Source organism: Tursiops truncatus, chromosome 7, assembly GCF_011762595.2.
Source record: "Tursiops truncatus isolate mTurTru1 chromosome 7, mTurTru1.mat.Y, whole genome shotgun sequence".
Lineage (NCBI taxonomy): Eukaryota > Metazoa > Chordata > Mammalia > Artiodactyla > Delphinidae > Tursiops > Tursiops truncatus.
In genome coordinates, this window is record NC_047040.1 from 62,392,812 (window position 1) to 62,408,685 (window position 15,874).

Consider the following 15,874-nt stretch of genomic DNA (forward strand, 5'->3'; position numbering starts at 1 on the left):
TTCTCAAGTGCGCACGGAACATTCTCCAGGATCGATCTTGGGTCACAAATCAAGCCTCAGTAAATTTAAGAAAATTGAAATCGTATCAAGCATCTTTTCCGACCACAACGCTATGAGATTAGAAATGAATTACAGGGGAAAAAAACATAAAAAGCACAAACACATGGAGGCTAAACACTACGTTACTAAATAACCAAGAGATCACTGAAGAAATCAAAAAATACCTAGAAACAAATGACAATGAAAACATGACGATCCAAGACCTATGGGCTGCAGCAAAAGCAGTTCTAAGAGGGAAGTTTATAGCTATACAAGCCTACCTCAAGAAACAAGAAAAATCTCAAATAAATAATCTAACCTTACCCCTAAAGGAACTAGAGAAAGAAGAACAAACAAAACCCAAAGTTAGCAGAAGCAAAGAAATCATTAAGATCAGAGCAGAAATAATTGAAATAGAGACAAAGAAAACCATAGCAAAGATCAATAAAACTAAAAGCTGGTACTTTGAGAAGATAAACAAAATTGATAAACCATTAGCCAGACTCATCAAGAAAAAGCAGGAGAGGACTCAAATCAATAAAACTAGAAATGAAAAAGGAGAAGTTACAACAGACACTGCAGAAATACAAAGCATCCTAAAAGACTACTACAAGCAACTCTATGCCAATAAAATGGACAACCTGGAAGAAATGGACAAATTCTTAGAAAGGTATAACCTTCTAAGACTGAACCAGGAAGAAACAGAAAATATGAACAGACCAATCACAAGTAATGAAATTGAAACTGTGATTAAAAATCTTCCAACAAACAAAAGTCCAGGACCAGATGGCTTCACAGGTGAATTCTATCGAACATTTAGAGAAGCGCTAACACCCATCTTTCTCAAACTCTTCCAAAAAATTGCAGAGGAAGGAACACTTCCAAACTCATTCTATAAGGCCACCATCACCCTGATACCAAAACCAGACAAAAATAGTACAAAAAAAGAAAATTACAGACCAATATCACTGATGAATATAGATGCAAAATTCCTCAACAAAATCCTAGCAAACAGAATTCAACAGCACATTAAAAGGATCATACACCATGATCAAGTGGGATTTATCCCAGGGATGCAAGGATTCTTCAATATATGCAAATCAATCAATCTAATACAACATATTAACAAATTGAAGAATAAAGCCATATGATCATCTCAATAGATGCAGAAAAAGCTTTTGACAAAATTCAACACCCATTTATAATAAAAACACTCCAAAAAGTGGGCATAGAGGGAACCTACCTCAACATAATAAAGGCCATATACGACAAACCCACAGCAAACATCATTCTCAATGGTGAAAAACTGAAAGCATTTCCTCTAAGATCAGGAACAAGACAAGGATGTCCACTCTCACTGCTATTATTCAACATAGTTTTTGGAAGTCCTGGCCACGGCAATCAGAGACAAAAAAGAAATAAAAGGAATACAAATTGGAAAAGAAGAAGTAAAACTGTCACTGTTTGCAGGTGACATGATACTATACACAGAGAATCCTAAAGATGCCACCAGAAAACAACTAGAGCTAATCAATGAATTTGGTAAAGCTGCAGGATACAAAATTAATGCACAGAAATCTTTCATTCCTATACACTAATGATGAAAAATCTGAAAGAGAAATTAAGGAAACACTCCCATTTACCACTGCAACAAAAAGAATAAAATACCTAGGAATAAACCTACCTAGGGAGACAAAAGACCTGTATGCAGAAAACTGTAAGACACTGAGGAAAGAAATTAAAGATGATACCAACAGATGGAGAGATATACCATATTCTTGGATTGGAAGAAGCAATATTGTGAAAATGACTCTACTACCCAAAGCAATCTACAGATTCAATGCAATTCCTATCAAATTACCAATGGCATTTTTTACAGAACTATAACAAAAAATCTTAAAATTTGTATGGAGACACAAAAGACCCTGAATAGCCAAAGCAGTCTTGAGGGAAAAAAACGGAGCTGGAGGACTCAGACTCCCTGATTTGAGACTATACTACAAAGCTACAGTAATCAAGACAGTATGGTACTGGCACAAAAACAGAAACATACATCAATGGAACAAGAGGGAAAGCCCAGCGATAAACCCACGCACCTATGGTCAACTAATCTATGACAAAGGAGGTAAGGATATACAATGGAGAAATGACAGTCTCTTCAACAAGTGGTGCTGGGAAAATTGGACAGCTACATGTAAAAGAATGAAATTAGAACACTCTCTAACACCATACACAAAAATAAGCTCCAAATGGATTAAAGACCTAAATGTAAGACCGGACACTATAAAATTCTTAGAGGAAAACATAGGAAGAACACTCTTTGACACAAATCACAGCAAGATCTTTTTTGATCCACCTCCTAGAGTAATGGACATAAAAACAAAAGTAAACAAATGGGACCTAATGAAACTTAAAAGCTTTTGCACAGCAAAGGAAACCATAAACAAGACAAAAGACAACCCTCAGAATGGGAGAAAATATTTGCAAACGAATCAACAGACAAAGGATTAATCTCTAAAATACATAAACAGCCCATGCAGCTCAATATTAAAAAAACAAACAACCCAATCCAAAAAGGGTCAGAAGACCTAAATACACATTTCTCCGAAAAAGACATACAGATGGCCAAGAAGCACATGAAAAGCTGCTCAACATCACTAATTTAATTAGAGAAATGCAAACCAAAACTACAATGAGGTATCACCTTACACCAGTTAGAATGGGCTTCATCAGAAAATCTACAATCAAATGCTGGAGAGGGTGTGGAGAAAGGGAACCCTCTTGCACTGCTGGTGGGAATGTAAACTGACACAGCCACTATGGAGAACAGTACGGAGGTTCCTTAAAAAACTAAAAATAGGGCTTCCCTGGTGCACAGTCGTTGAGAGTCCACCTGCTGATGCAGGGGACATGGGCTCGTGCCCCGGTCCGGGAAGATCCCACATGCTGCGGAGCGGCTGGGCCCGTGAGCCATGGCCACTGAGCCTGCGCGTCCGGAGCCTGTGCTCCAGAACGGGAGAGGCCACAACAGTGAGAGGCCCATGTACCGCAAAAAAAAAAAAAAAAAAACCTAACTAAAAATGGAATTACCATATGATCCAGCAAGACCGCTACTGGGCATATACTCAGAGAAAACCACAATTCAAAAAGACACATGCGCCCCAATATTCATTGCAGCACTATTTACAATAGTCAGGTCATGGAAGCAACCTAAATGCCCATCGACAGACGAATGGATAAAGAAGTTGTGGTACATATATACAATGGAATATTACTCAGCCATGAAAAGGAATGAAATTGGGTCATTTGTTGAGGCGTGGATGGATCTAGAGACTGCCATACAGAGTGAAGTAAGTCAGAAAGAGAAAAACAAATATCGTATATTAACGCATATATATGGAACCTAGAAAAATGGTACAGATGAACTGGTCTGCAGGGCAGAAATTGAGACACAGATGTAGAGAGTAAACATATGGACACCAAGGGCAGAAAGCTGCGGGGTGGTGGTGGTGGTGGTGTGATGAATTGGGCGATTGGGATTGACATGTATACACTGATGTGTATAAAATTGATGACTAATAAGAATGTGCTGTATAAAAAAATAATAATAAATAAGATACAAGGATATATTGTACAACACAGGAAAAAAAAAAAAGACCCACTTCAGACCCAGGGACTCATACAGACTGAAAGTGAGGGGATGGAAAACGATATTCCATGCAAATAGAAATCAGAAGAAAGCTGGAGTAGTAATACTCATGACAGATAAAACAGACCTTAAAATAACGTTGTAAGAGATAAAGAAGGACACTACAAAATGATCAAGGGATCAATCCAAGAAAAAGATATAATAATTATAAATATATATACACCAACACAGGAGCACCTCAATCCATAAGGCAAATGCTAACAGCTATAAAAGAGGAAACTGAGAGTGACACAATAATAGTGGGGGACTTTAACACCTCACTTACACCAATGGACAGATCATCCAGACAGAAAGTTAATAAGAAGCACAAGCTTTAAATGACACAATAGACCAGATAGATTTAATTGATATTTATAGGACATTCCATCCAAAAATAGCAGATTACACTTTCTTCTCAAGTGCGCATGGAACATTCTCCAGTATAGATCACATCTTGGGTCACAAATCAAGTCTCAGTAAATTTAAGAAAACTGAAATCATATCAAACATCTTTTCCGACCACAACTCTATGAGATTAGAAATAAATTACAGGGGAAAAAATGTAAAAAACACAAACATGTGGAGGCTAAACAATATGTTACTAAATAACCAAGAGATCACTTAAGAAATCAAAGTGGAAATCAAAAAATACCTAGAGACAAATGACGAGAACAGGATGATCCAAAGCCTATGCGACGCAGCAAAAGCAGTTCTAAGAGGGAAGTTTATAGCAATACAATCCTACCTCAAGAAACAAGAAAAATCTCAAATAAACAATCTAACTTTACCCAAAAAAAAAAAAAAAAAAAAAGCAAGCCCATTCTCCCCACCTAATGTATTAAATATATTTCAAATAACCATTATTTAGTTTTCACTTCACTTTTCATGTAAGCATTTGAGCGAAGCAAAATATCACAACAATATAGAAGATCATAGAAAAGATTTATAACTATTTTTAGGGTAATATAATCTGCCCAAGTATTAGACGATATGAACTATGAAAGGAAAATAGGGGCTTCCCTGGTGGCGCAGTGGTTGAGAGTCCACCTGCCGATGCAGGGGACACGGGTTCGTGCCCTGGTCCGGGAAGATCCCACATGCCACGGAGTGGCTGGGCCTGTAAGCCATGGCCACTGAGCCTGCGCGTCCAGAGCCTGTGCTCTGCGACGGGAGAGGCCATAACGGTGAGAGGCCCGCGTACCGCAAAAAAAATTAACTAATTAATTTTTGAAAAAAGGAAAATAAACTGTGTTTTTAGGGAGGATGCCTTGGAATAGAACCTAGAAAGCTCTAAGGTTGAAAGGCTCCCTCTTTTCATGTTTCTCAACATTATTTTTTAGTGAAATTTAATTTATGTCCCCTTTTCCTATGAATCTGCTCAGAAAAAAAGATAAAATGACTGAGAAAGAGCAGTTAAAAACAGAAGAGTAAGAAGAAAAAAATAGAGACATGCCAATATCAATAATAGTTCTAACAGAATGTAGCTTGAGTGTCAAAATTTGTGTTAACATAAATTTAAAAATATGACTTAGGCACATCGGGAATCTGAAATTTTATCCTTCTCAGATCAACAAGTATGTTTAAGTGAATAGTACATAGATATATATTTAACATGATGCCAGGACATGGAGAGAAAGAACTGTAGAGTATAAATGGGGAAGTTCCATAGCAAACTTCTGCCTTCACAGAGTTTACTGTCTATTTGGAAAATAAGACCAACAAGTGTGAATTTAACAGCAAACAGCATCTGAAAACATACATTGAGTTGTAATAAATTTTCTAGAAACTCTGACTGTAAATTGTATATGGATTTATTAGTGAATATGGTCAATAAGGACAAGAGTAAAGTAGAAAAGGTTTGGAGAAGCACAGTCAGTTCTGCTGTTAGACAGCATATGCATTTCTTTTTTTTTTTTTAATTTTTTGGCCCTGCTGCGTGGCATGTGGGATCTTAGTTCCCCAACCAGGGATCGAACCCACGCCCCCTGCACTGGAAGTGCAAGTCTTAACCACTGGACCGCCAGGGAAGTCCCCCAACATATGCATTTCTATAAATCACTGTGCCATGAAAAACTGTACAATAAAAACCACATGGCTTATAGGAAAAATGGGGTTAGGGGCACAAAACTCAAAAACTTCATCAGTGACACATTAAAAAAAAAAGATAGGAAACTAATAAAAATAGCAACAGAGGGCTTCCCTGGTGGCGCAGTGGTTGAGAGTCCGCCTGCCGATGCAGGGGACATGGGTTCGTGTCCCGGTCCGGGAAGATCCCACATGCCATGGAGCGGCTGGGCCGTGAGCCATGGCCGCTGGGCCTGCGCGTCTGGAGTCTGTGCTCCGCAACGGGAGAGGCCACAACAGTGAGAGATCCGTGTACCGCAAAAAAAAAAAAAAAAAAAAAGAAATAGCAACAGAGCTTTCACGCATGTTAAATAGTTAAGAAATACATAAATACGACAATTAAATACAGCACTTTGAGAAAATCATGGGTTTGCTTGTGGAAGTGAATGTCAGTAGGGCTATAGCTTGTGAGTTACTGTAAAGTTAGTGCAAGGGGGGTGATATGAAATTAGATGGAAAGTTTTAGTACAAACTGTACTTAGGCGTGGCTCATAACACACGTGATGAACTGAGGTAGCTTAGTAGATGTGTGAGGTGTGTGTATGTGTAAATTTTTTTTGGGGGGCGGGGGCCGTGTTGTACAGCTTGCAGGATCTCAGTTCCCCAACCAGGGAATGAACCTGGGCCATGGGGCAGTGAAAGTGCCAAATCCTAACACCAGGCCACCAGGGAACTCCCCTGGGTATGTGTAATTTTTGTGTATTCCTGTAAAGCTGTTCAACTGCGTATGGTTTTCTGCACTCAGTATTTCTTGTAGACAAGAGCATGCATAGGCAAAGGTGAAACTGATGTTATGTTCAAATTGTCTTCTAATGTATCAACTGAATGGAATAAATGCATGCTTTCAAAACAAGCAGTATAGCAGAACTGACTATGTTAGGATTTGAAATAGGGGCAGGAAAAAGTAGTGTGGAGTAGTATCTGTAGAGTGCTTACAATGTGCTAGTAAGCACTGAACAAACTCCTTTATAGGTGTAATTTAAGGATGAGTAGATTCTGGATATAAAAGGGAAGATTTATTTTACAACACTTTAGAAGTATGAAGAAAGGAATGGAGAAATTGTGAAGATGGAATAGATTCATCTCTTCCTATCCTCCTGCTAAGTGTAAGTAGAAATCCTAGACATAATACAAAAAGAAACAAACATAAGAAGACTCTGAAAGGTAGAAAGAAGGCAGAGTGGCCAGGGATCTCTGGATTTGAAGGTGACATGGTGGTTTTCAATCTGTCTCCCATATACCTTAGACATCACGCTGAAGAAGCCTGCAACTCAGAAATGCCAACGGACACAGGTTTGTAAAAGCCCCAAGAAAGGCCTGCTCTCTCCAGACAGAGAAATAGAAAAAAGATGGTTTAGCAGGACAAAAAAATTGTCACCAATACCTGCTTTACTGTAAGCAAATACTAAGGGGGAAAATTAAAAAAAAAAAAGTTCACCAACTCCCTCTTGGCTCTATCAGCAGAGACAAAGTAGAGAATTTGGATTTCCGGTACCCTCCCCTTCAAGCAGTGTTCCCCTTCCCTTGCCAGAGTGATGTCAGTAGAGACAAAGTGGGAAGCCTGGGCTTCAGCTCCCCTCACTGCACCAGCAGGTGGCACAGATTTCAGAGAAGGAAGCTAGAGAAAAAGATTCTTTAAATTTACAGATGAAGTCCTGGGGAGGAGACCCCCAAGTTAAACTGACCAGAACTAATATGGCAAAAGGTTTGAGAATTAAACTACAGTGTTGAATAGCATCCGGTTTTTCAGTAGCATACAAATGAAACCAGAATAGTACTGCAAGGGCTCTGGAAATTGAATTATCATTGAAACCACAGTCTACAAAAGGAGGCCAGGACCTAAATGCTAAACCTATATAAGGTGACTGCCTGCTAAAAATAGAAAACATAAACAGAATCCAGAGTTTCATAACATACAATACCCCAAATTTCCAGGACAAAATTAAAAAAATGTATCACTAATAATTTCAAGAACCATTTTCAAGGAAAATCGCAACTTAAGAAAGAAAAAACAATCAAAAGACACCAACACCCAGAAGACTCACATGTTGGAATTAACAAGGATTTTTAAAAAGCCATCTTAAAAATGCTTCCCCAAGCAATTATTAATGTTCTTTAAACAAATGAAAAGAGTTTAAAAATCTCAGGAGAAAAGAAGATATAAAGTATCAAAAGGAATTTTAGAACTGAAAAATACAATGATACAATAACTGAAATAAAATGTGCTCAATATCAGAGTGGGGATGACAGGGAAACTGCTGGCGAACCAGAGACAGACCAATAGAAATCACCCAACCAGAACATCAGAGAAAATTAAAAAAACAAACAAAAAATGAACAGAATTTACCAAAAAAAAAAAAAAAAAAAAAAAAAAAAAATGAACAGAGCCTCGGAGACCTGTAGAACAATAAACAAAAGATCTAACATTTATGTTATCGGAATCCCAGGAGAAAAATTTGAAATTAAAAAAATTTTTAAAATAATAATGACAGAAAATTCCCTCATTACCTACAGGGAACAATGATTTGAACAACAGACTTCTCACTTGAAACCATAGAGGCCAGGAGGAAGTGGCCTAACACTTTTTTATGTGTTGAAAGAACTGCCAACCCAGAATTCTACATCTAGTGAAAATACCCATCATGAAAGAAAAGGAAATAACAACATTTTCAGAAAACTAAGATAGTTACCAGTAGACCTACCCTTAAAAAAATGGCCAATTTCTCCAAACAAAAGGAAATACAAGGAGGCTTGGAGTTGAGTAAAAATATGAGGCAAAGCAATTAACAATCAACTCATATAAAAACAAATATAAATGGCTCCTAAGGAGATGATAACATCAAATACCTTAGAGAAATGCTCATTTAAACCAGCTTTAAAAACAACAGCAACAACAACCACCAACCCTGTAATTAGGCTGGCAAAGATTAAAGAGTTTGATATTATGTGGCTCTGCAAAGGGCATAGGGAAATTAACTTTCCTATATTCTAGTGGCAATGCCTACCAACATTACAAATGCATAACCCCTATAATCTGTTAATTCTATTTCTAGGAATTTATATTATCAACATTCACATACACGTAGAATGGTATACAAAATTTGAGAATGGGAACTGATCGGCAGAAACGGAAAAAAGACTTTTCACTGACTATCCTTTTATGCTTTCTAAATGTTGAACAAAATCAATGTATTAAATTTTAAAACTCCCAAGTCTGACAACAATTGTTGTCACCCCGTTCTCCAAAAAACCCTACTTCCTGCCTAACCACTTAAAATCTATTTCAAAGTATCATTTATAAGCATATAGCCATCCTTAAGATAAAAGAACAACACTTTTTAACTCTTGGGCCACTTCTGGTTAGTTTATTTTAGATTATTTAGATTATGCAGTTTGCTTATCAATCACTATGTAAAAGAAATTCCCAACCCTGTTCACTGACCTTTGTTGGGAGGGGAGGTAGGATATGGTGTAATACTACTGGGTACTGACTTTACTAGTATGTTGTTAAGGTGAAAAAACAAACTTCTAGAACATTTTACTTGTAAAAACATATGGTAAGAAAATGCTGCTTTACTAGTTTTTTGAGAGGTGTAAATTTTATGCCAATGAATTTCACGTGAAGCCTTTATATTGAAGGAAATTTCAAGGCCATCATCAAAATAAGGTTTGAAATAAAGAAGAGAACTATACCTCAAATGAACCTCTTTTCATTTCAAAAATACTGGGTCTCCCCTCTAAACAGATTCGAAGTTTAACATCCCACTATTCTCCATTAAAAGTGCTATCACCATGGCTCTTAATTCCAGGATAAAGACACTGAAATGGGATCCTGTCACCATACAAATGAGTGTCTGATTTTTTCTACTGTCTCCTGAGTACAAGATTCACCAACTGCTTCCTCTATTGTGCTCTTCTTTCTGTACTGCCAGGTAATCTGTTTTCTACCACATATATACAAGATTTCTGCTCATATAACTATTTATTTATTGCCATGCTGCCATAACTCAGCACTTGTGTTTCTATGTACTCTGTAATATATCATCAGCCCCAACTCATGCTGCATAGCAAAGGTGGACAAACCTCTCTTTAACAACTGCAGGAAACTCTGAAGAGACCAGCATGATCTGAGATCATGGTAACTCTTGAAAAGCCAGGAAGTACCTTAATCAGCGTAGTGGTCTGTGTTCTATCCTACACTCTGCCCCTTGATAGCCTCTACAGGGTTGCAGTTTTGATTAGCCTCCTGTGTTCTCCTCTGCATCTGTTGGAAGGATCTTCCCCTCGACTCTGAACCTTCTCAGGCACATTCAAATAGCCACAAAAAGTAGAATTTCCAATCTCACAACAGCAAAGGGAAGGCCCAGGATGATTGCCCAGACTCACCAAGACCACTTACAGGTGGGCCCAGACAGTCATATTTCTTCAGAAGTCTTTTTGTTTTCTTTCAGGAAGTTAGAAAAAGAAAAAAAAAAGATTCGGTATTTATTTTTAAAGTGGGGAGTGTATCTCTCAAACAAGGTTTTAAATATGATGATGATGATGAACACCGCTGTGTTACACAAAGCTTTTTGACTATGTCCAATTTAAGACTGTAAGAAGGCCATCAAACTTATAAATTGGATGGAAGACTCAGCTCTGCCTAAAAAAAAAAAGATTTTATTGATGCTTGACAAAATCCATTCTGACCAATGTTCTGAATGGTAACTGAAGGACTGTAGAGTAACAGGTGCCAAACTGTGTGACCTCAAACATAAAGATCTTTTCCTCTTTCTATAGTGTGATCCAGAACAGAGCAGGCATGGAAGGTACGACTCAAAACAAATCTGGCCTTTCGGTAACTCCTGTGCAGACAGTAACAAAGGGCCAAATCTTCCCCAACTGATGAAACTGATAAGGGCAAGATATACTTCCTTAGCATGAGTCTGAGGAACACACACTAGAACACTACATCAACTTCCAGCACAACTTCCTGGCCACAATGGCATGGGCAAAATTAGCATTTATTGCTTCAAATGAAAATATATTATAAAAACATAATAATATACAGAGAGTGACATTCATTCATCTTCTCATCCTTTCAGCAAATATTCATACACTGACCATTTAGTACCAAAAGAATCTTTACACCATATTTATTAGAGTCTATGATAACATTTATGGTTTAAGATGTAAGCTTTTTAATTATCTCTTCTAAATATGTAAACCACACAGCATCCTTAACTTTTATAAGCAGAGAATAGATCCTAACACAAGATCCTTGAAGACGATAAAACACAAGAAAAAAGCCAAAAAACAGTTAAGTACAGAATAAAAGATGAATACTTTCTAGATGATGTGGGAAGAAATAATATCTTAAACCAAAATATTCCAATTGTACTGACAACACTTTGAAGAATTAAATAGCAGAAGATTCAGGGTCTAAAATATGCAAAGATTTAGATTGCTTTTTAGTTTCTATTTTTTCAAAAAAAGGTAAGATACTCAACGACACTTCATTCTTTCTGAATCATCACGAACACAAGGCATACATTATAACTGCTGTTTGTAAATAAGGATAGATAGCCAGACTCTGAACACAAGAAGTTAAACAGTCCCAGTATGAGCTGCAGCAATATTCCTGTGATGGTTTAGAAGGTATATATTTGACATAAAAGAGAAGAAAGTGAAATCATTAGAATCAAAGTGGAATGCAGAGAAAGAAAATTAAAAATAAGCCTTCTCCAGGGAATTCCCTGGAGGTCCAGTGTTTAGGACTCGGCACTTTCACTGCTGTGGGTCCTGGTTCAATCCCTGATTGGGGAACTAAAGAAAAGCAAAATAAAACGTGCATATTACAGAGCACATCAGTATACCTAAAATTTGAGAACAGAATGTTCTACTTAGGGCAATTCTGAAAGGAATATTAAAGACTTTAATGAGTTAGCAACATGTAACAGAAAAAGCTCTCAAACATGCCAGATGCTTCTGAATCTAAGCAGTGCATGAAGGGGAAATAATTTATTCCTGTGAAGTTTATTAGTCTATGTTAATCTCTTCAACTGTCATCCTCCCCACACCATCTCTTTCCCTAGAAGAATATTTATTTACCATGCTATTTAGACAGCTACACTTTTTTTTTTTTTTTTGCGGTACGCGGGCCTCTCACTGTTGTGGCCTCTCCCGTTGCGGAGCACAGGCTCCGGACGCGCAGGCTCAGTGGCCATGGCTCACGGGCCCAGCCGCTCCGCGGCATGCGGGATCTTCCCGGAGCGGGGCATGAACCCGTGTCCCCTGCATCGGCAGGCGGACCCTCAACCACTGCGCCACCAGGCAAGCCCTAGACAACTATACTTTTTAAAAAGCCCAAAAAATAAAGTGGAAGCAGATGGATGAATTACTGCAAATAATTCAAGGAAAGTTAAGCAGTTACATGATAAATGAACAAAATATGAAGTAAGATAAAACACATTTGAAAAACACAAAAATACATTTAAAAACACAAAAACTTCATATTTATATTCACTTTAGCGTAAAGATCGTGTCAACTAATTACAGTGTGTTTGTTTTGTGTGCGTAGGAGTTATCAGAAATATATACTTGCTTTTAGGGACTTCCCTGGTATCACAGTGCTTAAGAATCTGCCTGCCAATGCAGGAGACACGGGTTCGAGCCCTGGTCCGGAAGATCCCACATGCCGCAGAGCAACTAAGCCTATGCACCACAACTACTAAGCCTGCGCTCTAGAGCCCGTGAGCCACAACTACTGAAGCCTGTGCGCCTAGAGCCCATTACGCAACAAGAGGAGCCACCGCAATGAGAGGCCCGCGCAACCCAACGAAGAGTAGCCCCTGCTAGCTGCAACTAGAGAAAGCCCACGCAGCAACAAAGATGCAACACAGCCAAATAAATAAATAAACAAACAGATTGTAAGAAAGAGAAATATATACTTGTTTTTACCTTTAGATTTGGGAATTAGCTCTCCACAACTGAGTATCCGCACCTCAGCAAATGGTTTGCTAGCTGCATCTGTTTTCTGGTTTTCTATCTCTCTCACAACTTCTTGACCAGAAATCACTTGCCCAAAAACAACATGATGCCTAAAGAGTCAAGTAAAGATGACTAAATAAAAGCTTCTTATTTTAATATTAATTTAAAGTAGGTTGTAAAATAAATTAAAATAATCTTTACCCATCTAAATGAGGAGTTGGTTTTGTTGTTCTTTAGGAAGTCATCAGATAGAAGAATAAAAACAAAGTCAGAGAAAAACAAAGTTAGCATCTCTAAAAAGGAAAAGAAAATAACTGCATTGGAAACAAAGTAGCAAACAAAGAAATCATATATATGCTATCTTAACATAACAGAATCTTATTTACCTTAACCTTAAATAGAATCAAATGCAAGATGCTTTCGACAATGCATTTTCAAAAACTTGTTCTGAAATACCTATACACTGTTGAAAACTTACATGAAATTAAAGTTCACATTTTGGTGTTACTTCTATCCATCCATGTTTCCTGCATGTAACTGGGTTCTTATCGAATATCCACGGTTGTACAGTATTCTACTGTCTGGGCATATCATAATTTAGCAAACCATTTCACCAGTTTATGGGTTTAACAACAGTGTTTTTCAATCTTAACATTTTCAACAGTTAAAGCCCAGGTCATATTCTGATGTCCTCATACATGTTCTGTTGGACCTGAACAGAAATGGTCCATGTAGTGTTTATAAATTTTTAAATTAGCTGCCAAGACTTAAAAATTTGGATACTTCTATATAAAAATCCAGATTCAAAAAAAAAAAAAAAAATCCAGATTCCAGACCTTTTTGAAAACATGGAAAGACATGGCACCTGGCATGTGGCAATAATTGGTCAGGCTGAGTATCCCTGCCTTCTCTAATACAGAGATTAATCATTACGTTTCTTGTCCCAGCAGCCTTTACTCCCTTATATTACTTGCCTAAGACCTATGGGTATTTGAGTTTGTTATCCCTAACATAAAGTAAATTTCACATTTAAGAAAGATATCTGCATTAAAATTTGGACAAAACCTAAAATTAGCAAAAAGGAATTTTTAAAAGTCCTTCTTTTCTCCACATCAACCTTAAAGCTTTGTAGCTAAGAAAGCTGCTATCTGAGTAGCTATGAAGACACACTGGTACAACAGACTGAATATGGGCATTGTACAAGATTTGTCATTTTAAAAATCTTATCAAAAAAGGCATTAGAAATTTGGAAGAAGGAACACAATTTAAGCTAACTTTTGATTAAAACACACACTAAAAAAAATTCTAACACATACATGTATTTTTAAAAGTTCACCGTATTTTAAAAACTAATAACCTGTTATTGTTTTCTCACTGTAACAGCTATGATCACCTGAACTTGCTAAAACCACCTAGAAATGTAAAAACCTAGGTATACACTATATATGTATTTGTGTTACATTTAGTGTATATAATTTGCATCAAGATACAGTCAATCCTCACTTTACAGATTACGTATTTGTCCACTGGCTTGCTCGCGAGTTTATTTGTAACCCCTAAACCAATACTTGCATTGCTTTCATGGTCACTCTCAGATTGGTGAAAAAGTGTTGATAAGAATGGAAAAACTAGAACTCTTTGTATAATGCTGGTGGGAATGTGAAATGATGTAGCCATTGTGGAAAACAGTTTGGTGGTTCTTCAAAGAGCTAACCATAGAACTACCATATGATCCAGAAATTCTATTCCTAGGTATCTATCCAAAAGAACTGAAAACAGGGAAACAAATATATATGACAATGTTCACTGCAGCATTATTCACAATAGCCAAAAAGTGAAAACAACCCAAATGCCCACTAACAAATGAATATGGATAAACAAAATGTGGTATGTATATATAATGGAATGATATTCAATCATAAAAAGGAATGAAGTTCTGATACATGCTATAAAACATGGATGAACCTTGAAAACATGCTAAGTGAAATAAGTTAGACACAAAAGGACAAATATTGTATGATTCCACTTGCATATATAGAATAGGCAAATTCATAGAGACAGAAAGTAGAATAAAGGTTACCAGGGGCTGAGGGAAAGGGAAAATGGCTACTCTCTGGAATGATGAAATAGTTTTGGAAATAGTGGTGGTAGCTGCAGAGCATTGTGAATATAATTAATACCAGTGAGGTATGCAGTTAACAAATGGTTAAAATGGCAAATTTTATATTATATAATTAATATAAAACAATAAAATAAAACATTTAAAAAAAGATTAAAAACTGAAGTTGTTTCCTTTAAAAAAACAGAACACAGAAGTAGTAAAGAATAGTTATCTAAAAGTGGAAAGAGGTCAGGAGAAACCAACAATTGCAAGAGTCTGAGAATATACATGAAGGGTTATTTGCATTTAACATATGGGTTTTGGTAAGCACAGGAGGGATTTTATTTTTAAAAGTGAAAATAAATGATAACACTCAGTGTTGCTGAGGATCTGGTGAAACTGGCACTTACATACTGTTGCTCTAGAGTAAACTACACACTTCCTTTTGGAAGTCAATGTAGCAATATATATGGATAGCCTTAAAAATATGTAAGCATTTCACTAAGTAAACTTCTAACAACTTACATAAAAGAATTAAAAAATACATCAAACAATAGATACAACAATGTTCACTGTAGCAGTTTGAAAACAAGAAGCAAACCAAATGTTCAAAACTAAGATTAAATAAATAAAACCACAGTACATTCAAACAATGGATTAACATGTTAATTCATATTTAGTGATGTACAAAGAAATTTATATTACATCCAAAAGTTGATTACAGACTATATGCAACTATCTACCTGTATTTTTATTGCATGTAAAGATGCTCTGGGGATAGGATTGTTTTTCTTCTTTTAATCTGTGTGTTCTAATTTTCCTACAACAAATGTGATATAAGTTGTTTTCATTTAAAAAATCAGAAACACCTGTATATAGGCAATTGGCTGAATAAACTGCAGTATATACACACAACAGACTACTATACATCTGTGGGGGAAAAAAAATGAGAA

The 15,874-nt window shown here is 36.8% G+C and overlaps 1 protein-coding gene across 5 annotated transcripts in view; it reads right to left on the reverse strand.

The window, feature by feature from the left end:
• Positions 1-15,874, reverse strand: part of PPIG (peptidylprolyl isomerase G) — a 41,103-nt gene that overhangs the window by 11,366 nt on the left and 13,863 nt on the right. For 4 of the 5 annotated variants that reach the window (XM_019922843.3, XM_019922840.3, XM_019922841.3 and 1 more), the window contains 2 exons: positions 13,022-13,051; positions 12,791-12,930 (listed from right to left, as the gene is read on the reverse strand). The exons of the other annotated variant lie outside the window; for it this stretch is intronic. In XM_019922843.3, the coding sequence (XP_019778402.1) occupies positions 12,791-12,930; positions 13,022-13,051 (170 nt within the window). The remainder of the gene's footprint in view (positions 1-12,790; positions 12,931-13,021; positions 13,052-15,874) is intronic. 5 annotated transcript variants of the gene reach the window in all.